General features: G+C 42.3%; 1 protein-coding gene across 1 annotated transcript in view; it reads left to right on the top strand.

Annotated features, from left to right (window-relative positions):
• Sorl1 (sortilin related receptor 1) overlaps positions 1-22,479 on the top strand; it is a 161,632-nt gene that overhangs the window by 73,193 nt on the left and 65,960 nt on the right. Inside the window, exons 12-17 of the mRNA XM_023721085.1 lie at positions 4,009-4,097; positions 12,887-13,065; positions 14,880-15,066; positions 16,822-16,950; positions 17,429-17,514; positions 22,442-22,467. Of these exons, the coding sequence (XP_023576853.1) occupies positions 4,009-4,097; positions 12,887-13,065; positions 14,880-15,066; positions 16,822-16,950; positions 17,429-17,514; positions 22,442-22,467 (696 nt within the window). The remainder of the gene's footprint in view (positions 1-4,008; positions 4,098-12,886; positions 13,066-14,879; positions 15,067-16,821; positions 16,951-17,428; positions 17,515-22,441; positions 22,468-22,479) is intronic.

Here is a 22,479-nt window from a genome sequence, read left to right as displayed (position 1 = left end):
AAAAAAAAAAAAAGAAAAGAAAGAAATATAAAGCTAATAAATGTAATATATTTAATGTTACTAGATTTTCTTTAGATACTGCCCTTGCTGTAGATCTCATATTTAGAAATGTAATGTTTTTATTGTTTTTAAAGTTAACCTTTTATAGCCCCTTTTAAAAATCGAGATGTGGTTCAAGTATCAAAATACTGACCATTTGAAAGTAGGTCAAGGCTCCTTAGTGGAGTCCCAGGATTCCACAACCATCACTGCGATTTCATTTCAGGTCATTTGCAATACTCCAGTGTGCCTCTTGATTTTTGTCTTTCACTGAAAGGTTGAAGACACATTTTATGAGGTTCCATAGATATTTCCATTTCTGCTTTGGTTTCCTCTGGCCTGAGCATACGCTTTGTATGATTGTGACTTCTATGGTAGGCGCTTATTTTGTGCTCCACATGGTGGCCTGCAATGGGACCACACATGCCACAAAGGAAGTGTGTTCTGCTGTTGTTTCATCAAGTGTGCATTGGGTGTTAAGTACACAAAAATAGTTGATCCTGTTATGTAGCTCTGTGTTTGTTCTGATTTCTGGGGGAAGGATCAGCTTCTCTAAATTGCTAATAGACAGATGGTGAGATCTCCTGATTTAATTATGGTATTGTCTATTTTTTGTTTAAATCCTGTTAATTTTTGTTACATATTTGGAGTCTTTATTATTAAGTGTATTCACATTTTTGAGGGGGCAGTATTGGGGATTGCACCCAGGACCTTTGCACTGAGCTATGTACTCCTACCTGTGTTTGTTTTTCTTCTATGTATTTGTGGAAACAGGGTCTTGCTATGTTGCCTCGACTGCATAAACTTGGTCATCCTCCCACTTTAGCCCTCCTCGTGGCTAAGATCATGAACATGTGTCCCATGCCAACTTCACACTTAGGAGTCTCTTTTCTGATGAATTTTCTTTTTCATTGTTATAAAGTATCTCCCTTTACCTCTGGTCTTACACTTTACCTCACCTTCTATTTTCCATGATGCTGAAATAGTTTCCCCAGATTTCTTGCACTGTTTGTGATACTTTTTCCTATTTATTTATTTTCTACTTTGTTTTTGTATTGAAAATCATTTATATATGCAATATAGAGTAAGGTCTTTGTTGCTTTTTTTATTCATTCTGTTAAGCGCTGCTTTTTAACAGAAGTTACACCTTCAAATTTTAAGATAGTGATTGATACAGTTGAATTTCAATTCAATATTTTGCTACTTCCTTTCTTTTCATTTTTAGTTTCTCTACCCCTTCTCTCTTCTCTACCTGCCTTTTTCTGTTTTTACACTTTTATTTAGCTGTTTCTTTATTATTTCTCTGTGTTTTTTCACTGGTTGTTCTAAAGATAAAAAAGATGCCTATTTAATCTTTCATATTTTCCTTGAGTTTGTATCATACTTAATATAAAATTTAGAGACTTTGCAACAGTGTAAGGCCTTTTGTCCTCCCTTCTTTATGTTATTGCCATAATGGACCACATCAACGTACATTGAAAACTCTCAAGATAAAGTTTGTTATTGTTTTAAGTCTTCATATGAATTTTAAAGAACATAAGAATAAAATAGCAGTCCTACGTTTTTACCCAGCTAAAAGCCATTTCTTGGCTTACCTTCATTTCTGGAGATCGATTTACCCCTGGGAAAGTTCCTGACAGCCTGAAGCAATTCCTTTAGCATTTCTTGTTGTGCAGTCTACTGCCTATGAATTCTTTTGGTTTTCCTTCACTTGAGAACCACTTTATTTCATCTATTTCCCCAAAGATTATGTGTGTTATATAAGTTAACAATAACCTGAGTTGACATTACTTTATTTATTTTTTATATACTTGTAGAGGAGAGAGGAGAGAGGGGAGAGGGGAGAGGGGAGAGGAGAGATCGTTCAAGGTCTTACCACACAGCTCAGACTCATAGTGAGCTTCCTGTTTTCAGCCTCCCCAGCCCTGAGACTTCAGGTGTGCACTACCACGCCCAGTCTTGGTGGCCTGCTCAGCATGCCCGGGGGTGGGACTGGCATGACATGTGGTGCTGGGGATCAAACCCTGATCCCTGTGCTTGCCTAAGCAGGCGCTTAGTCCGGTGAGCTATCACACCAGCCTGACAGTACTTTAAAGACCATCTGCTGTCTTGTTTTCCTGGAGTTTTGTTGAAAAAACCCACAGTCATTTCAGTTATCATGTGTGCAGATGTCATGCCACATTTATACATGCATGCACTTTCCATGTGTGCAGGTAACCTTCTATGTTCTCTAAATTCTTTTGAAATGTTTTCCTCTGTTTGTCTGCAGTTTTTGTTATGATGTATCGTGAGAGATTTTCTTTGAGTTTGTCTTCTTTTTGGGTAATGATCTTAAATGTGAAGATTTATAACTTTCACCAATTTGGGGATATTTTCAGCCATTATTTCTTCAAAGACTTTTTCTCTCCAAGTCCTCTTCTGAGACCTTTAGCTATTATCTCACAGATCTTTGGTGAGCCTTTTTGTTTCTTTTTGTATTTTCTCTAGAATGAGTATACAGATGTATATCTTCAAGTTCATTAATTCTTCTGATATTTCCAGTCTGATATCAACCCTCTCATTGTATATCTTATTTCAGATACTGGATTTTTATTTTTATTTATTTTTATTTATAGGAAAGATGGCTTTAATCATGCTTGTTACTTGATGCAGAATTTGTAAACAAAAATAAAAAAGATACTGGATTTTTATATTAATGAAGTTTCTATTTAGTTTTTAAACATACTTTCCACGTCTCTGGGGAAGAATTTTACCTTTTGTTTATTTCACATGTGTTTTCCTGTACCTTGTGGAATATGCTTATAAAAGCTTTGTAAAAATTCCTGTAGATAGATCATTCTGGGATTGACTCTTGTTGATTTTCTTTTCCCTTGAGAATTAGACTGTTTTATGGATATGTTTATATGTTGAGAAATTTGAATTTCTTTTCTGGACATGTGAATAAAATGCCTGAAATTAAATCTTGTGCAGAAGGTTTATATTTTTGTTTCAGTGTGCAATCAGCTTTTTAGGGTATGCTCGTAAGCTCTGTCTTGCTTTCTGTAGCTCAAATGCCAGCTTGCTGTGCCGAGCCTTGGCTCTACTGGGTTAGATCTGTTTCCTACAGTAGTGGCTTAGGGCTTAGGCTGAGACTTACGTAAGTTCAAGACAGAATTGGGAGATTTACTGTGTAGACAGCCTTCCCTGGGGGTTCCTTTCACATCATCCTCAGCCTACGAGGGCTCTTTGCCTGGCACCCTTGGTAGAAACACTTTCTACTGAACTTTGAGTTCTCTGGCTTGCACTGAGGCACTCAGTGGCTGGGGTTTTCCTGCTAGACAATGCAGCACGAGGCCACACACGGTGGGTAGATTCTACATGCTGTAAACCCCCTGCACAGGCTGCCTGTTCTTGTTTACTGTGCCAGAACCTCCTGCAAGTGGCTATTCTGTCTTCATTATTCTCTCTCTGAATTTTGTCCAAAGTTCTTAGTTGTGTTTTGTAGGAGTGGTGGGCTATAGGGGGCTTATACTATCAGAGTAGAACTGCAACACCAAGGGTTAAATTTTTTCCGGGCTTGGCCTGGAACTCAGGGCCTCATACAAGTGCTATGTCAATAAGCTTCCCCCCACCCCAGTGCCATTTATTTTAAGTTTTAATCGCTAGTTGGTGAAAGTGAGAGATTTGTTTTTGAGTCCCACCTTTGCTGTTTGTATTCTGCCTTATTTCTTTGTTTGGGGAAAAAACGGATATGAGAACTGCCCTGCGTGTTCGTAGGGTTGCATGGGGCACAATGAAATGTGTTTGCCAAACTGAAAAGTTGCATTTAAGTGGTTGACATTGCCGCTGTGTACGTGCGCATGTACTGTGTGTCTGTGGGCACCTGTGTGTGTGTGTGTGCGTGTGTGTGCGTGTGTGTGTGCTTACGGTACGCGCACAGCTTTGCGTGCTTCCTGCACAGCAGTGACATCATGGCTCCTTCCTCCTCAGGCACTTCCTGGACCTCACTACTACACATGGGGAGACCACGGTGGCGTCATCGTGGCCATCGCCCAGGGCATGGAGACCAATGAGCTGAAGTAAGTGTGTCTGCTCAGCCTTTGTTTTAACGTCAAACTGTTCTTCCAGAGATTCACATCTGTGGGGATAGGTGGTGATCGCTACAGCTACAGGTGGTTGGCAGCAAAATTCGGGATCTATGGAAGTTACAGAAACTCATCTTATTAGAAAATGTGCACAATAGGGCAGGGAGATGGCTCAGTGGAATGAGCGCTTACCCTGCCTAGCGCAAGGGTCTGAGTCCAATCCCCGGTTCCGCAAAAAAAAAAAAAATGTGCACAATAATCTGCCCTTTTTATCTCAGAAGGGTATTGTGAGAAATGTGAAATAATTTTATTAATCTGAAAGAGTATAACTCTGTAAATATAGAGTATTGACAATGATTAAAAATGATAGACTAGAAACTCCTTTATTTGTCTTTCCTTGCTTTGGATAAGTGGCATACTGTACATAGAGATTTCCTCATAGAGTAATAACAAATAACCATAAAAATAATAAGAGAAATAATAATTACAGAAAGCATATAACCTGGTAGCCAGTCAACTTTTGCTATGCTGTCCTTGATGTGGGGGGTTCTCATGTATAGAGCTTGAAGGGACATCGAAGTCAACTGCTTCATTTTACAGATGAAGAAACTGAAGTTGAACAAGGTAAAATGACTTCACCAAGGTCATCGTACTTGTTAGGGACAGAGTCATTATTAACACTTAAATCTTTAGTTAATATACTGTATTCTTTGTGGTATATTGTGCTGAAAAACAAAGACGTAGAGAGTTGGTAACTGGCATTCCTGGAGGTGCTGATTTTATCAGAACCAGTTCTTTGATTGCTTTCTTGAAGTTACTGAACAGTTGATGTTTGTCAGGGAAGGGGGCCCTCATTTCTCTCCATTTTTGAACTGAGCCTTTTAGATGGATTACAGTACTGAGGGAGGCAGAGCAGGCTTCTCTCGTCATCTCATTTAGAGCAAAATAGAACATTTTCTTTTCCTTCCCTTCTTTTAGGATCAGAGCCAGCAGCAAGAGAAGGGTGGGCAGTTTGAAAAAGACATCTTAGCAGCTGGTTTCCTCTCGTGGTTAATTTGCCACGTGCGGAGCAGCCCAGCTTCCAGAAAGCTAGGGGAAGTGAAGCCCTGGCACTTGGCCTCCTACCTGATGGTTCTCTCTTCTGTGAGCACTGGTCAGTTGCTTCTGTAGAGCCGAGAGTTGGAGCACCCTGCATCTGTGTTTGGATTGACGCTTAATCAGATGATGGCTGCCATGGAGCTGACAGTCCCAGAGGGCGGTGCTCCCCACAGTCATGCTGGTGTGTGTGTGTATCTGTTAATATCATTCACATCTCACACATTTAGCCAGCGCTGCTTATGGAAGGCACTGGCATCTAAAGAGCTCTGGATGTCTCTCTGCCTTAAAGCATTCTCTTCCACCCTCCGTTGTAAAACAGGCAAGGGGATAATTGTGTTTAGTACGCTTCTCTGAGGAGTCATGCAGGGACAGAGTGTGGTTTCCTAGGAATACATTGCATTCTTTATATGACTTTTGGAGTTCAGAGTTAATTCTCAATTTTCTTTGTTTAACTTCTGCACATATTACATTTGCATTCCAAGCTGGCTCCTCTGAAGGAGTTCGTGTGATTCTAGTCCTCTTACACCATCTGTCGGTGCATATGGGCTCCGGGAACGCAGCGTCATTCTACACTAGCTGGAGCAAAACATGACCAGGAAAATAAACCTGCTGCCAGGAAATCATAATGTCCTCCCCAGACATTTCATAATGATTTTGGGGCTGTAGACTTTGGAGATTATGAACCTGGTGGCATCCTTCTATTTGGATGGGTCACCTGGAGGTATCTCTAATGTGTGATTCAAATGATGCATTTACAAATATGACAATATAAACAGGCCTCCTTTGATAGGTACATGTGTGTCCCAACTATTCCCCTGAGCTTGGCCCAAATCTACATAGCCACCTGGCATGTTCTGAGCGTGTTGCTCACAGACGTGTTTTACTTCTCCTCCTGCTGCTCTGACAAGCTGGAGATAATAGTGAAGTTAGTTCATAGTCTGAGACCACAGGGGCAGTTTGCTGTGATGCCCAACCATCAGTGAGGCTGCTTCTGACAAGCACGGTTTGTGCTCTGGTCTAGTGTTTCAGGTTCCTTCTGCCTGTCCTCTCCAACCATGATGATCTCTATCCTTCCAGCCTCATGGCATTTATTGGCTGTCTCATTAATCAGGCATTGATTATATTCTGACCGCTTTAGAGCCACCTTCTCATTCTGCACTTGAATTCTTCAACTCATTAGAAAGGCCTTTGTAGACAAGACTTTCTATTCTCTGCAGGATAGCTGGCACTTAGCAAATATTTGATTGATCAATAAACAGGTCATGCATACTTAGTTTTCCAAGATTGCCTTTATTTTTTTTTCTTTCACTTTTAAAAAAAAAAATCTTTTGCTCTTCTATAAACCTAGCATGGATCTGGGTCTGGTGACATTTGTACAACCCCAAGAGGGATCATTGCTGTTGTGTTTGGTGTACATGACAACCTATGGGCACAGTGGGCGCTCCCTGCATGTATAAAACCTGGTGATACCAAGAGGCTCCAGCGATCATCCAGCCCACCTTCAGATGACAAGGAAATAATGTGATTTGTCAGGTGTTAGTGCCTGTGCTGGAACATGAGCGTATTTCTGTTAGGAGTCCTTTTAGGCCCATTACACAAACATGCGTTAAACATCGACGATGCACCAGATGTTGTGCTAGATGCTGGGGACCCCAAGGTGAGTCCAGCAGCAGGTAGGAGCTGTCTGTACCCACAATGGCTTAGAGAGATTTTCTAGTCAATTAGAGCCAGAGGTGTGGAGGAGGGGCTTGTTTTGATGGGTAACATTCTGGCCTGATACCTATTTTTAGGGAGGAAAGCTGAGTAGAAGAGTGCTAGTCATTCCAGTAAGAGGTCCTAGCTCAGCAGTGGGAATTGCTCACAGAAAGAGTTGGACTTTTTTAACTTTTTTTCATTTGGTTGTTCATTTAAATTACTCATTTCTTTCTCACAGATAACCAAGTCCGCTGTTGTTTGTTGCAGCTTCTGCCTTCATGCGGCACTGAGACTGTTACCTTTGTTTTTATTAATTGCAATTGAGAGCAAGAAGTGGAATGCTTTGTTTTGCAGTTGTGTCTACAGGTCTGATATGAGCCAGTAGGAACCTGTGCTGGGGATTCTCTTGTGTATCCACGTGGCCCATGGTTACCAGGCACCCGCCCAGGGGATAGATTGGAGTGGTTTCATGTATAATCAGCGTCCTTTCGAGAAGAGGCTGTTGTGTTTTTGTGCCCTGACTGAAAAAGATCCAAACACAAGCTTGTCAGCTTGATCATGAGGGATGAGATCAATTTCCTTTTCTTCTTGGCAGTGTGCCTGACGGCATGATGATATTATTGATAGTTGCTAATATTTTGGATTTGCCTGAATGCATCTTTTCTCTGAGGAGATTTCCAGTTTCATAGGGATTCCCTGTGGCCGTCCTGAAAAGCCCCTCAAAGGCTACATGCAACTCAGCAGCTGTCTTTTCTGGATCTGAGTTCTGGAAGTAGCTCCACAGTTCCAGGATGTGAAGGTTCCAGTTAACCTCTTTGCCAGATCCAGCACCCAAAGTTGTGGAGCAGTAATCCAGGATGGTTTCTGAGAAAGCTGTTCTGCTTCATTCTGACCCCATGGCATTTCTCCTCCCCCTGGAGATGTACAGGGACAGAGAATCTCATCACCTTTTGACCTCAGTTTAACAAGTTGAGAGGAACAGTGGAGTGGAAAACTCTCACAGATTTAGGTCACTTAAATATATTTAGCTGTGACATTGCGTGGAGCACAGGGTACAGTGGGAGCCCCAGTGTGTGAAACACTTTCCCTTCACTGGGACAAAATACCCTGCACCAGAAACTTTTAGGAGGAGAGGTTTTTGTTCTGGATAATGGTTTCAGAGGTGTAGTCCATGGCTGGCTGGCTACAAGGCAGGAACAGCATGGCAGAAGGGCCTGGTAGAAGAAATTCATGGTAGCCAAGCAGAGAGACAGGAGGAGCCAGTGACAAGAAGAGACCTGCCCAGGCCATATCCCCAGTGATCTGCCTCTTCTGATCAGACTGAACCTCCTCACACCCCCCTGATGAGTATAGCACCCCCAGTGATCCAGTCACTTTCCAAAAGTCCTGCCTATGAACACAGGGGCGTTCTGGGGAACATTCTGCATCTGAGCCTTAACACCCAGTGCAGACTAAGTGGTGCTGCCTAATGGGTGGGGGAGGATTCCTGAAGGGAAGAACTGCAATTTGAGGATAAAAAATGAGGTTCCGTTATTTCCAGATTAGTGGGAACTTGAGCAGAAGTGGTGGTGCGAGTCATTGCACAGCATAGGGCTCTCTGGAGTAGGGGGATGCAAACTGTGAGTTGGGTGGTGAGCAGTGAGGCTGAAGGCAGGGATCTAGGTAGGTGTGAGGCACTGGGGCCTTCACTGTGCCTTACACGGAGACTAAACTTTACTTTTGAGGTAAGAGGGTCCTTTGAGAGTTTCAAAGGGGAAATGACTTGGTTATAGTTGCATTACCAAAAGATAGCTCTGGCAGAGACTATGGTAATGGATTGAAGAGGGGCAAGGCTGGAAATGGGAGCTGATGCTGGGGCAGGTTTGAGGAATTCCTGTATAGGATATACATCACTGGCCTGGGGCAGAAGGATCGGTGACTGTACCACTCTCACCAAAACAGGAAAGGAGGAGGTGTGCCAGGCCATGGCAGGAAGGCAGCTTAGGACAAGTTGGATCAAAGTGGCTGCCATGTGCTGCAGGGAAGATGTCCAATAACAGTGACCTGGATGTATGATGTCATGTGGGTCAGCCTTCTGTCACCTGTGATAAGAGGATTGCCTCGGTCTTGCTTGAACAATTCTAGTAATGGGGAATTTTAGATGAAAATGTGCTTCTGCTTCCATTTCACTTTGAGACAGGTCATTTATTTGTTCATTCCTTCATTTATGAGTGAAACTTTTCTGATCAGACCGATCCCAAATTTTCTGTACTCCAATTTCTGTTCAGGGGGCTTAAGTCTGCTCCCTGGAGGCAGACAGAAGGTGCTTCATCTTGTCAGAAAGCCTTTCAGACAATTAACTCTATCCTTATCCTTTGGAGTATCTACTACTTCCAGTGAAAATGTCCCCAGTGCCCTTCCTCCTGTGCCCCAGGGTCCTGAATCTCTACCTTCTAGGTTCTGCCACAGGTCTGCCTTATTGATGTCTTAAAATGTCAGTCCCAGACCTGAACCAATAACCCAAAGCATGCAGGAGGCAACCTATGTTATTCTCCGTTGTGACTTGTGTACGAGACCCTGTGTGTTCCCAGCACTCACTTCCTTTTATTCCTAAGAGCTCTCAAAGTGCCTGCTCGAGTCCATTCTCAAAGCCAGCTTTTCTTTAGGTAAATAAAATCAATTTTCCTCCTCTGGACTTTGAGATCTTTGCTCTTCAGGACTGTATTGAGGTTATTAAAAGGAACTCAGATTCAGGCATGATGGTGCAGGCCTGTAATCTCAGGACTTTGGGAGATTGGGGCCAGAAGATTGCAAGTTTGAGCTCAGCTTGGGTGATTTAGCAAGACAATGTCACAAAACACAACATATGAAATGGCTGGGATTGTAGCTCAGTAGGAAGCCCCTAGATTTCATCCTTGATAGTGTACTCCCCCAAGGATTCTAATGGTTGTATCTTTATGCTTTTCTGTTCTCTAGAATTTATTTTGTACTCATTCTCTTTTAACTGTTCTCTTCTTGTCTTTGCCCTTGTCCAGCATGAAGATACTGTTTTTGTATAAAATCAAATAGAAATTATTTTTCCCCTATCATCACCTAGACAATTAGCCATCAGAATAATGGTTATATTCCTTTTTCAATCTTTTATAGGCTTTTTAGTTAACTTTTTATTTAACTAGCACACCATTCCATTGACCCACCAATCTTTAGTAATTTGAAACAGTCCTTGAGAATTCTTGACTCTGATTTATCTGGCTACTCTTCCAGCAGATTCCTAGCTATAAAATTTACAGTTAGAATGAACTGGAAGATCATTGCTGCTCTGTAATTTTTTGTTCTTGGTTATATGACTCTTATTTATTTTTATTTTTGTATTGGGAATCGAACTCAGGACCTTGTGCTTGCCAGGCAGGCACTGTGCCACTGAGCTATATCCCCAGCCAACTATTATCTTGAATATGGTTTTAAAAATTTTTTTGAGGTTGTCAATGATCTTTCTGTGTAGCCACATGATACTGTTATAAGTTAAGTGCCTACCACAGCTATTTCCTTTTAAATATCTGTGGTTAGGTTTTATTATTTTGTACTACTAGTATCTGACCTCCTAGTCTCTTGAGAGTTTTTGCTCATGGGATTTTTATCTGTGTTTTGAACTCAACAGTTTGAATTCTCCATTGCTTAGGAGTATGGCCATGTAGGTAGCTCCTCTTTCTTGCCTGAAGAATACAAAGAAGAATTGGTGTGTTCTCCTTTGAAATTCTTGGCACTTGCATTTTACCTATGCAGATCCTGCTTTACGAATCAGAATTCAGTCCATAGTAGAAGATCCCTTAACCATTGCAGTAGGTAATATCTTTGCCCTTTTTCCAAAATTCTAGAAAAAAAACTTGTTTCCTAAATGAGCAGTTTCTTTTCAGATACAAGGCTGTGCTTGGCTGTGCTTGGCTGTGCACCTGCTGGTTGGTCTCATTAATGAGTTACTGTTAGAGTCCCCTGAGACTTTTTCAAGAAATGAGTTGATTCATTTCCTGAGGTTATCCTTGCTTGAAGGAGCTCTTAAATGGCATTAACTTGGCACTGTACAAAACAGATGAACAACCAACTTTATCACAGAATAGGTGGATAATTCACAGCATGTATGATTAATAAACCAATTTAGCACTGCAGTTTGCTTTGAAAGAGGTCCTAGCTGTGTCTTTAGTTCATCACATTGGTACTAGAAGCTTGAATGAGTTAGTTCATCCAAATTCCAAAATTGACTTAAACTTGCTTTAAGATTCATTTAAACCGAAAAAGCTATCAGCCAGATAAGAACTTGCCCTCTCAGAAGATATGTGGAACAATCACTTAGTCTTCCATTGACATTCACTATGTTGCTCTGCAGCTCCACCACTTGACTTAACCTGTAGGGTTTCTTTTTTTTTCTTTTTCTTTTTTTTAAAAAAGGAGTTATCAGTATAAGAAATATCAGTGAGAGAGAAAGTGTTTGGATTGAGTAAAGCTGTAGAGAGATTCGTGTCAAGTATTGGAGTCCTGAGGAAATAAAACTAAAATCTCAAAAAATGGGTAAGTGAAGGAAAAGGTCTTATACTTAGGAACTAAGAGCCCCATAACCTCCGGCTCTGAAGAGAGCTCTAGCTGGATGGTTTCTTGGGTTGCACATCCCACAGTGACTGAGGGGTAAAGCAAGTATCGGGTGGATTTTCTTGTCTTCCCTCCCTGTTTCTCCTTCTCCCTTCCTTTCTATACAACAGGTAATTTAAAATTAATACAATTACTCAAGAGCTACATTTCCCCCTAGGGCTTGATTTCTGATTCTGATTTAATCTCCCTTGACGTACTTTTCCTTCAAGCTTTGAATTCTTCAGACCACAGAGAAGTTAGAGAGACTGTAAAGGAACAAGGTGTTCTCTTCCCCTAGCGTCACCAACTGTTAATATTTTGCCACTTTGCTTTACTTCCACTATCCATATATTTAGCCATCCTGTCAATCTTTTCATCTTTTTTGAGCCTGAGTCATTTGAAACAAGACAGCAAATTCATGCTCCTTCACCATTTAATATATACCTAAATATGTATCTCCAGTAAGAACATTTTCCTATTTTATCACAGTGCTAGTACCAAACCCAAGAAAATTAAGATGGGCTCTTACTTATAGGCTATACTTGCATTTTCTCCATTATCTCGTTTGCTGTTAATCTATGCATTTAAAAATATTTTCCTGTAATCCAGTGTTTGGTCCATCCAGGTCTGTATGCTGGATTGGTTTGTACATTGTATTTGGTTGTTTACTTCTTTGGTCTCTCTTAATCTGTAACAAGCCCTCTGCGTGTTTTGTTTGCTTGACTTCCATGGCCTTGACTGGTCTGGGAGGATCTATAGCAGTCCTGATGTGGAATATCCATGTTTTGGATTTGTCCACTTGTGTGGAATGGTTAGATGATGCAATATTCTTGACACTTTCACCCAGCACATGACTGGTCTGGCTGGTGGTGATGTCACATTTGGTTGAGATTGTGACTCACATCCACTGTAAAAGTATATTTGCCCTTGAGTAGAGGATGCTGGATCTAGGAGTTTTATCTTCAGGCTGGGTAAACATCCTGGTCCCTAAAAGTTTTAACTAGTTCTTTTAGTATCCAGTCAGGATCCTTTTGTGCTTAGTTATTATAAGAATGAGCTTTGCAAAACAATAATTTCTCTTATGTTGTTTTTACTGTTTACTTGGTAACACCTAATGTAAGAAAAAACTTTTCTCTCTCTCGCTTATCTTTCTTGTAGTATTAGTGGAGATTCATGGTTTATTTCACCCAGTATGTAATTTATCACTACCATTTTCCTAAAAAGTTAAAATTTTCCTAAGTGTGGCCATTTGGAGTCCCGCCATTGGCTCTGTGTCCTTCTGAGGTGGCTACATCAGTCTCTGATGCCTCCCTGCTAGCTGGCACAGCTGTCAGTTGCTCTGCTGCAGCTGGGACCATAACCATACAGCTTCTCTTTCTTGCATCGGACAGATACAGTACCAACGAAGGGGAGACCTGGAAGACATTCATCTTCTCTGAGAAGCCCGTGTTTGTGTATGGGCTCCTCACAGAACCTGGGGAGAAGAGCACCGTCTTCACTATTTTTGGGTCCAACAAGGAAAATGTCCACAGCTGGCTCATCCTGCAGGTCAATGCCACTGATTCCTTGGGTAAGGCACCGCCCCTTTGTCCCTTTTCCACAGATACTGACTTACTTCCTGGTACATCTACAGGAGAGTTTGTGATTCTTTGGAAGAGGTGGTAACATACAAGTTAGTAAAAACACACAGTAGCAAGTGAAGGTCTACCCATTACTATTATAAGGGTGTGTGTTATTCTTTGCATTTTGATCTCCTTGTCTAGTCCCTGGCACACAGTAGGTCTAAATCTATGGCTGACATGTATGTGGATGATTACATGCATGACTGAATAAACTAAGGAATAAAAAACACTTTTCCAAATCAGCACTTCCAAGAGGACATATTCAGTGTATATGTCTTTGTTAGTTAGATTCCTGTCAATTTAACAAAATACTTGAGAAGATCAATTTAAAAGGAGAAAAGATTAATTTTGGCTGTGACTTCAGTCCACACAAAGTGTAGCACGTAATGCTAGGAGCTGTGGTGGAGGGAACCTGCTCACATCACGACTGCTTGGAGTCAAAAAGAGAAGACGGTCAGGGCCCCACTAGGGTCCCCCAGTGCCTGGACTTCCTCCCACTGCACCTCACCTCCACTTCCTCCCAGTAGCAGCATAGATACTTCTATTCTGGCCCTTCAGGGAATATGGCAGGTCAAACTACAGCAAGGACTTATTATCTATAAGATGCTGGGCCCAGTGATCCACAGTTCTGTCAAATCTCTCTGGAGTCCAATCACAACTTGCTAGTCTAGACATAGACATGTGAGAAACCAGGAAGGAGTGAAATGCTTCATGTACCCTCTGTGCCTCCCCATATGTTCCTGCTCTTTGCCCACTAGTCTGCCCAGGCCAACATTTTTCCAGCTGCCTAGAACTTCACCTAAGCCTTTTTGCCTCCAGTCATCTTGGCCCCATTACTTGAAATCCTTTTTACATTTCCAGATTCAACACAACCAGAAGATATCTGTCTTTCTCTATGCCCAGAAATAAGCATGCTCATTACTCCTTGAGTTATAATTCATGTCTGTTACTCTGTGTGTGTGTCATCTTCCCTCAACCAGATTATAAGACCCCTAAAAACAAGAATAAGTCCTGTGAAAACTTGTAGTCTACATGCTGAGTAGCCTGATTGTCTCACATCAGGGTTTAATGTCTTTGCTGATTTAAAAGGCATTGAACTGATGGTTCTGCATCACCTTCAAGTGGTGTTTAGTCTCACTGAAGACACAGCTAAGAGACACAGGTGCTAATATGGACACGGGTGTCTCTGGAATTCCCATTGAAAGTGCTCTACTGACAATTGAAATTAATGTGGGCTGGTGGTGTGTGTGTGTAAGCTGTCCTGCTAGTTCTCTTCCTCTTCCCATGAAGATCCTGCACCTTCCAAAGGGCAAGTGACGTCTCCACTGTGCTCAGCTGTCCCACCAGAAGTGTCCAGACTACTGAGGAAACAGACAGGGAACAGTTGCCCTGCATGATATCACCTCTTAAGGATTTACTTGTCCCATCTTCCCTAGGAAAGAAATACCCGTGCTCACATAACGGAAACTACTGACTCTCCAAATAACTCAGAAGTTTGGATGGTGCTAAAAAAAAAAATGTCTTGTTTCTTCCTTTCTAAGAAGAACCTTTGTGTCTCACGTGGCATCGTTTTTGTTCTCTTAGGTGCTGCCAGCTTCAACTCGCATCAGCTAGAGCATGGGACAGCTCCTGAGTTCCATGCGCTTTCTGGGTGGCAGTGGTGTGCATAGGAGGTGGTGTGCTAGGCTAATGGGGCAGGTGAGACAGGAAACCCTTCATGGGCCTGATTCTGATGCTTTGCATTATCTTGGTTTGTCTTCAGGGGTTCCCTGCACAGAGAATGACTACAAGCTCTGGTCCCCTTCTGATGAGCGGGGCAATGAGTGTTTGCTGGGACACAAGACTGTTTTCAAACGGAGGACCCCTCATGCAACGTGCTTTAATGGAGAAGACTTTGATAGGCCGGTGGTCGTGTCTAATTGCTCCTGCACCCGAGAGGACTATGAGTGGTTGGTTCTTCTGCTGCTGGGCCTTCAAGTCCCTTTACATTTGTTTAACAGGGTGGGGGAGACAGAAATGTGCCCGGCCCCTTCCTGTTAAAGGGAAAGAAACAGAAGGAAATAAGCATTTCAAAAGTTCCTTTTCTGTGCTAAGAACTGTGCTAGATGCTTTTCCAGAAGTTGCCCAGTAGCTCTTACAACGCTATGATCCAGTTGGGGGTGCTGTGACCTGGGGAAGTTGCAGTCATTTATTCAGAGATCCAAGCTCTGCAATTTACTTCTAGAAAGGTGATCTGAAAAAGCAGAGCTTTGAAGGTTCCATTGTAGGTAACTGATTTTCCCACTGGACCCATATCCTAGAATGACATTGCTTTCTCTGAAATGAGGGGTGATTGTGTTTGTGTGTGGGTGGGTGGGTGGTGTATACATACTGTTTTTCATAACTTAATGGTTTTTTTTTTAAAGTTGTGTGTCAGTGGTTTTTTGCTTTTTTTTTTTTTTTTTTGGGATTGAACTCAGGCCCTTGCGCTTGCCAGGGAAGCACTTATTCTACTGAGCCATCTCCCGGGCCCCATAACTTAATGTTTTAGCAGAATATCCAAGGCACTGTTGGAAGTATTAAGGATAGAAGTGACTTGTGTCTAAATAACTGAGGCAGGAGGAGGCAGGTACATTATAGGAAGAACAGGGGCTCTTATTGAGATTAAAGAAGAAGGTGAAGGCTATAAGTTGCAGTTGGGCAATCAGGGAATTTTTAGGAAGTGTTGTTTGAGATGAACTTTACAGAAGCCTCAGGATATGTGAACAGGCACCCTAAGACCATGTGGAGGCAGGAGGACATTAGCACCTTGGTTTGGAGGGAGCAAGGAATGCTGAGTGGAGATGAGGGTGGAAAGAATAGGTACAGGGGATCACATTATACAGAACACACAAGCCGGTTTACCCTGTATCTGACTAGACTTCTCACATAAGCAATGTTTAGTACATAGTCTAGAATTGGATCAAGTAAATGAAGTTTTTCAGGTGAAGCACACAGATGTGGAAAATCCCTTTGAATTATGACTTGACAACTTGGATGGGGCCTTGGGAAGTATGTAGTACAGCTGCCTGGCTTCCAGGTTGCTCCATGTGGCCCAGAGAGATCATGCAGTCAGAGGCCGAGCCAAGATTCATCCAAGACCTTGTGCTTCCTACTGCCAGAACTGCAAGCTTTGAGTCATGGGACGCCGCACATGACGGGAAGCCTTGTGAACTAAACTTCTGTGTCCCAAAGTACAGGATGAGGACTCTTAGGGGACATAGATAGTATATAAACAGGTCTGAAGTGATACTGAATCTTTAGTCAAAATAACTTTTATAAAAAGTTCTTTTTAAATTTCTCTGGCAAGTCTCCTGATTATGTCAAGGAGAAAGTCTCATTGGAGCTAGTAATTACTTAATGTTTGCCAGTGTTTTAACCAAGAGAGGGTTGACCAAGAGTCTAGGCAGGGAGCTGGGGCTGGGGCTGTTATTCTTTTTATGGTGTGATGATTTATTTATATGTGTCTGTGACTTATACTAGTGGCTGTACAAGGGAGGTGCTGATCAAAATGTTCTTCCACAGATTTTTTTTTTTTGTCTAGAAAAGTGAGCATGTTTTTAAAAGAGCATGCTAAATAAGTTATAATACAAGTGATAAGTAATAGGGTGAAAGTTTCAGAGTTGCTCCTGAAGTGCCTGAAATGCTCAGTGCACTGGCTTGAATGAACCCACATTCCTTTCCAGTGACTTTGGCTTCAAGATGAGTGAAGATTTGTCCTTGGAAGTGTGTGTTCCAGACCCGGAATTTTCTGGGAAGCCATATTCCCCTCCTGTGCCTTGCCCCGTGGGTTCTACTTACAGGAGAACGAGAGGGTATGTATTCTACCTTTGTTGAGGCTATTCCTAAGAGGAGGGCATCCAGGACCTCCGGACTCCTCTCATACTCCAAGCGCTAGAGTCGCACAACAGCAGGTTGTAAGGAGCTGGGCAACAGTTAAAACTATGGAGGCTGCAAGCTCTTCTGTTTCTCATGGGGAACAAGTACATGTGGGAGTCTGTGAACACCTCTGAAACACCCAGCATGTCTTACGTCATACAGCTCCATGGGGAAAAGTCTTCTGATGAGTCTAGAGAAAGACTGGAAAGTGTGGCCTGGATGCTCAATTGTCCGGACCTGTATGTGTAATTAGGAGCAGGACTGACTCAGCATAATCCAACACCTTGCTCCTAGTTCTATAAGGAAAGGGGTTCTCGTAAGCTCTTACTCCTGGTGATGCTATGTTCCCAACTGTGGTATCTCTGTGGCTTTTCTTTGATGTTTCTGATCTCTTGCTTTGGGGGTGGGTAACAGATACCGGAAGATTTCTGGGGATACTTGCAGTGGAGGAGATGTCGAGGCACGACTGGAAGGTGAACTGGTTCCTTGTCCACTGGCAGGTAAGAGCTGGCTTCTTCGCTTGGCACCCTGGGACATCCCAGAGGCATTACCATGAAGCGCAACTCTCCCAAGTCAGGCTGTAGCTCTCCTCGTTTAGTGGAGGAATAAAAGCAACAATGATAATTACAAATGTCACAGAATTCTCTTTTCCCCTTAAGCTTAGTATCCAAGCTAAATTCATATTCATCTCATACCTTCAAGGCAATGTGAAATATCTTACGTTGGCTCAATATTTTGAGGGAAATCCCTGTGTTTATTGAAAAATATTTATTTTGTGCCTGTTGTGTGTTCGCCATTGGAGGCTGAGGAGAGCCCTCAGACGTTTGTTAATCTGTTTGTCAAAGTTGACTATAAAGAGACTGGTGATTTGCTAAGAAATAAATAAGTGGTCTGTCTTAATTTCATAGCTATAATTATTATAACTTACATTTTAATGGAATTTCATAGATTTTGGTATGCTTTTCAACGTGCTACCAATTTAATCCTCTTAGCCCCATGAGGCAGGCACTGTCAGGTATACGTGTATATATGTGTTTATAAGCATATTAAGAGGAAAGGGCAAAACAACTTACAGAAGGTCACACATTTCTTAAGTGATAGAATTAAAATTCATACTCTTAAGGCCCCTCATTGGACATCACCCAAATGGCAAATAAATGTCTCTCATATTACTTTTTTCCCCCTGTATTTTAGGGAAGGGTCTACAAGGTTGTTCAGGGTCTTACTACTAGATTGGATTTGTAGTGATCTGCCTGTTTACAGCCTCCCAACTGCTGGGATTACAGGCATGTACCACCACGCCAAGTCTCAGTCATTGTCTGAGTGTGCCCCAGGGATGTGGCTGGCATGGCAGGCCTGGGGATTGAACCCCAGCACCTGCACCTGCTTGCAGGTGCTTTAAGCTATGTGACCAGCCCTCTAATATGTTTCTACTTATTGAGAAAAGCTTCTTTGGTGTGACTACACATGCTGTAAAGGTATTGTATAATTCAGAACACATTTTAAAATTGGTGTAAAAAAATGAAATTGGTGTAACGTGGGGGTTATAATACACATGACATTATGATACTTTAAAAAAGAGTTAATCTCTTTGCATCTTTTCTTTGTTCACTGCCTTTATAGTTGTCTAGGTTACTTTTCTCTCTTTGCTGGGACAAAATACCCAACACCCAGTAAGTTTCTTTAGCTCACGATTAGTGGAGGTTTCAGTCCATACTCAGCTGGCTCCAAGGCAGAGACACATGGCACAGAACAGTTGGAAAAACAGCAAGAGCAAAGGGAGCAGCAGCAGCTCAGGCAGCTAGCAAGCCTCTCTCCCCTCCTCATATTGTAATGCAGATGACCTGCCCCAGGGCAGGTAATAATCACAAACTCCAGAAGCCGCCCCATGACTGCATGAGGCTTTGCGGGGACACCTGGACACAAACCATAACACATCCTTACTCACGTAGAGCTTCCTTTTTCCTCTTGGGGAGGGGAAGAAGGTGGTCAGTGCCGACTTGGTCAGCAGGGATGGTATCCTACAGAACCACCATGAGTGCCGGCTGCATGCTGAGAGCAGTGGAGTCTTTGCAGACAGGCTGGGCAGCCTCTCCTTGGCTCGCGTTTGCCAGCTTGCCCTGGTGTTTTTCATACTAAGCTCATTAGTCCCTTAATTTAATCTTCCATCATTACCATAGTAATTAACATACCTCACTGTGGAGACTAAAAAGAAACACTGCTTCAGCAGATTCCTACAAATGAGCAGATAACATTACACATTCCCCTCACAAGAGCTGTTGCTGATGAGGGTTGCGTGAGTGGGGTTGGAGTGATTGCTCTTAAGGGGCTGAAGTACATACTTTTGTAATAAATATTTCCGAAGATAATTCATCGAGGGACAAAACAGTTTGTTTAAAGCCATCAAAAGTGGCAGGAAAGCTATTTTCTCTTTTGATAGGAGAAGACAGAACAGGGAATGAGGTAGAAAAGTATCATTTCAGTATAGGCCACCTCCTAAATATCACGAAAAAAAGAAACTAAAAGGCAGGAAAGTGGCCAGAAAAAAATAACGATGGTTTTACAGGACTAATGGGAACCATAACATTTTTGTGAAGATGAAGTAATCGGGGCATCTGGAAGGATTTTTAAAATGTAATTTTTCTTCTGTCATGATTGCAGTAATAATGCATATTTCCCTCAGCTAAGAATTTGGTTCCTCTCTGAGGTTAGGCCTCACTCAAGACTGCGCTGCATGCTGCTCTTTAGCTAGGCTGGAAGCCGGCCTTCCTGGACCCAGGCTGTCCTACAGGGGCTCCAGGTTCTTAGAAGAAACAAAGTAGCACGGAGGTTTTGAAAAAAGACCGCTGCCAAGTTGTGGCCTTCACTGTGTACTTGAGTGTCCATTGTCACCCTGCCTAGAAATTTCACTGACCACAGAATGAGACATTGTGTTATCATGTGGTGGTAGCTTAGGAACTTTTAAATTGAAGGAGACCAGAGGAAATAAAGACAACTTTACCATCTTAAACATTTCAGGTGGCTTTATTTTTTGACTAATAAAGGAGCAGTGAATGCTTCATTGTTTTCCCCTCTTCTTTTAAGTTTTGCTTTTGTCCAGTTTTGCATGCTTATATCTTTTAATCTGAACAATGAATTTGAAGCCAACAATATAACAGCCATTGTTGAAGTCTTATCATTTTGTTTAGTTATAGTCTGCATTGTTTCTAGTGGTTTTTTTTTTAATTACTGTTTTTATTCTCTTCAAAAAATAATTTGAAAAAAGCCATGTCCCATGGCTAGGACATGGGAACCCACTGAGTGGATGTGGTGGCTGAGGCAGGGGCGGGTGGAAGGGACTAACGCAGCTGTGGAGACGGAGGGATTCGGATCGCATCTTGGTACCATATGCAGCCTACTGGCAAATGCTTTAAAAATTATTTTTTTATTTTAAAAGTCATTTACTTCTGGTCTCTCCAGGGAAATGACGCACTTAGCAATATTTGGATGGGGACACAAATTCAATAAATAGCAACTAAATATTATCTTCAGTTTTACCCTATGCCTGTTGTAGTTCCAGCTTCTTCTTGCCCTCTTTTCTCCAAATCCTCTCTTTGGACGGCACTGTGGCAGTTCCTCTGGGTTTTGCCTCTGTGGTTTGGCCTCTCCAGCTTCTCTGAGTTGGATCCTCATGTCCTCATTTATAATAAATAATCTTGCAAAGGATGCAGATGAACATCCAGATGGAAGAGACGCATAGGATGAATTGTCAAGAGGTAGCAGGGGTGCAGGTTCCATGCCCTTCCTGGGTGCTTTGTCTTCCAGAGACTTCTTTGGGATTGGTGCTCAGAAGTTCTCATGTGAATGTCGTAGGCAGGGCCTCCGTGTTCTGCTCATCTCTACCCTGTGGAAGAATCTGGATGTCTTCCATGGCACTTCTTATGTGGAAAGGAGAAGGCACTAGGGCCTCTGTTACTGTTGCACATGAAGTCATCTTCTTAAGTACCCTGGGCCTCCCTTTCTGCACCCTAAAAATGGCAGGCCCAAGATAGAGCTCAGGGGTTGAGCATTTACATGTGCGTAGCATCTGTAGGACCCTGGCTTTGAGCCTCAGCACCACAAAGTGAAACACACAAACAAAAAACACAGATATAGATGTGGTTACTATCTATACCACACTATCTATACCAGAGTGTGATGGTTAAATACAGTCTCAGGATCCAGACTGCCTGAGTTCAGGTCTTGGTTCTATTACTTATCAACTGTGTGACCTTGTGTGAGTTATGTTACCCTTCTGGCCTCAGTTTTCTTGTGCGTAAAATTGGGTTTGTACCAATAGTATTCTATCGTAGTTTGTTATGAGAATTAAACAGTGCTTGTTTGTACATCATGGAAGTATTTATTAAGCAGAAACAGAATCTCTGTGATGATTCTGGGCTGAAATATCCATGTTACATGTTAGCAAATACTCCAGAAGTGATGTGTTACAGCTTTGAAAAAAAAAATGGGGCTGGGGAGATGGATCAGTGGAATAAGCCTTCCCTGGCAAGTGCAAGGGCCTGAGTTCAATCCCTGGTTCTGAAAAAAAAAAAAAAAATCAAACAAGTTGATCTAATGACTTCATGTCATTGTGAACAATATAGATAAGTAATCATATTTGTTAGGAAACTTGATTATAAGTCTTCAGTGACTGCTGGTTTGTGGTCAACAAGATTATGGTGTATATCACTGTAACATATCCATGAGATAATCAGCTTATAAAAGGAGAAGGCCCATGTTTTTGGACACTAGCCCCATCCTTCCCTGGCACTTTGCATTGCACTGTGGTGAGATAGCCTGTGATGGTGGGAAATGCGTGGTACAGCACCAAAACCAGAGGTGGCCAAGAAGCTAAGGAGTGGAAGAGGACCTGCTGGGGACCCACTGTCTCCTGCAGTGGCATAGCCCCATTGATCTAAATCCTCCCAGTGGGCTCCTCCTCTTAAGGTTCCTACTACTTCCTCAGGGAGCCAACGTGGGGACAAAGGCTTTAAGGTCAGGCCTTTGGGGGACATTCCTGATGAAAACTATACTATAGTGCTGGGGTTAGTGTCACAGTGAGGGGACACATGGGGAGTGATCTTGTTTATGTGGATGACTGTGACTCTAAAGACTTTGTTCTGGGCTCAGAAATGTGAATGCTGATGACCCAGAAGGATCACAAGTTTGTGCCTAGCCTGGGCCACTTGGCCTGATAGCGTAACCCTGTCTCAAAATGCAGAAAGGGGCTAGAGATACAGCTCAGTGCAAAGGCACTAAGTTTCATCTCCAGTGCCAGAAAAAAAAGTAATAAAATAGTTGCAGATGTAGAAACAGATTCAGTGGAATTGAAGTAACTTGCCCAAGGCAAAACAGCAGCAATTTTGTTTCACGCCTTCTGAGTCTATATTGCTCTTGTACTCTATTCAGACCATGTGACAATGGGGTTGAGGCTGGTATGTAAGAAA

The sequence above is a fragment of the Octodon degus genome, unplaced genomic scaffold (assembly GCF_000260255.1).
Source record: "Octodon degus isolate 3935 unplaced genomic scaffold, OctDeg1.0 scaffold00080, whole genome shotgun sequence".
Lineage (NCBI taxonomy): Eukaryota > Metazoa > Chordata > Mammalia > Rodentia > Octodontidae > Octodon > Octodon degus.
This window is presented reverse-complemented; position numbering and strand designations above follow the sequence as displayed.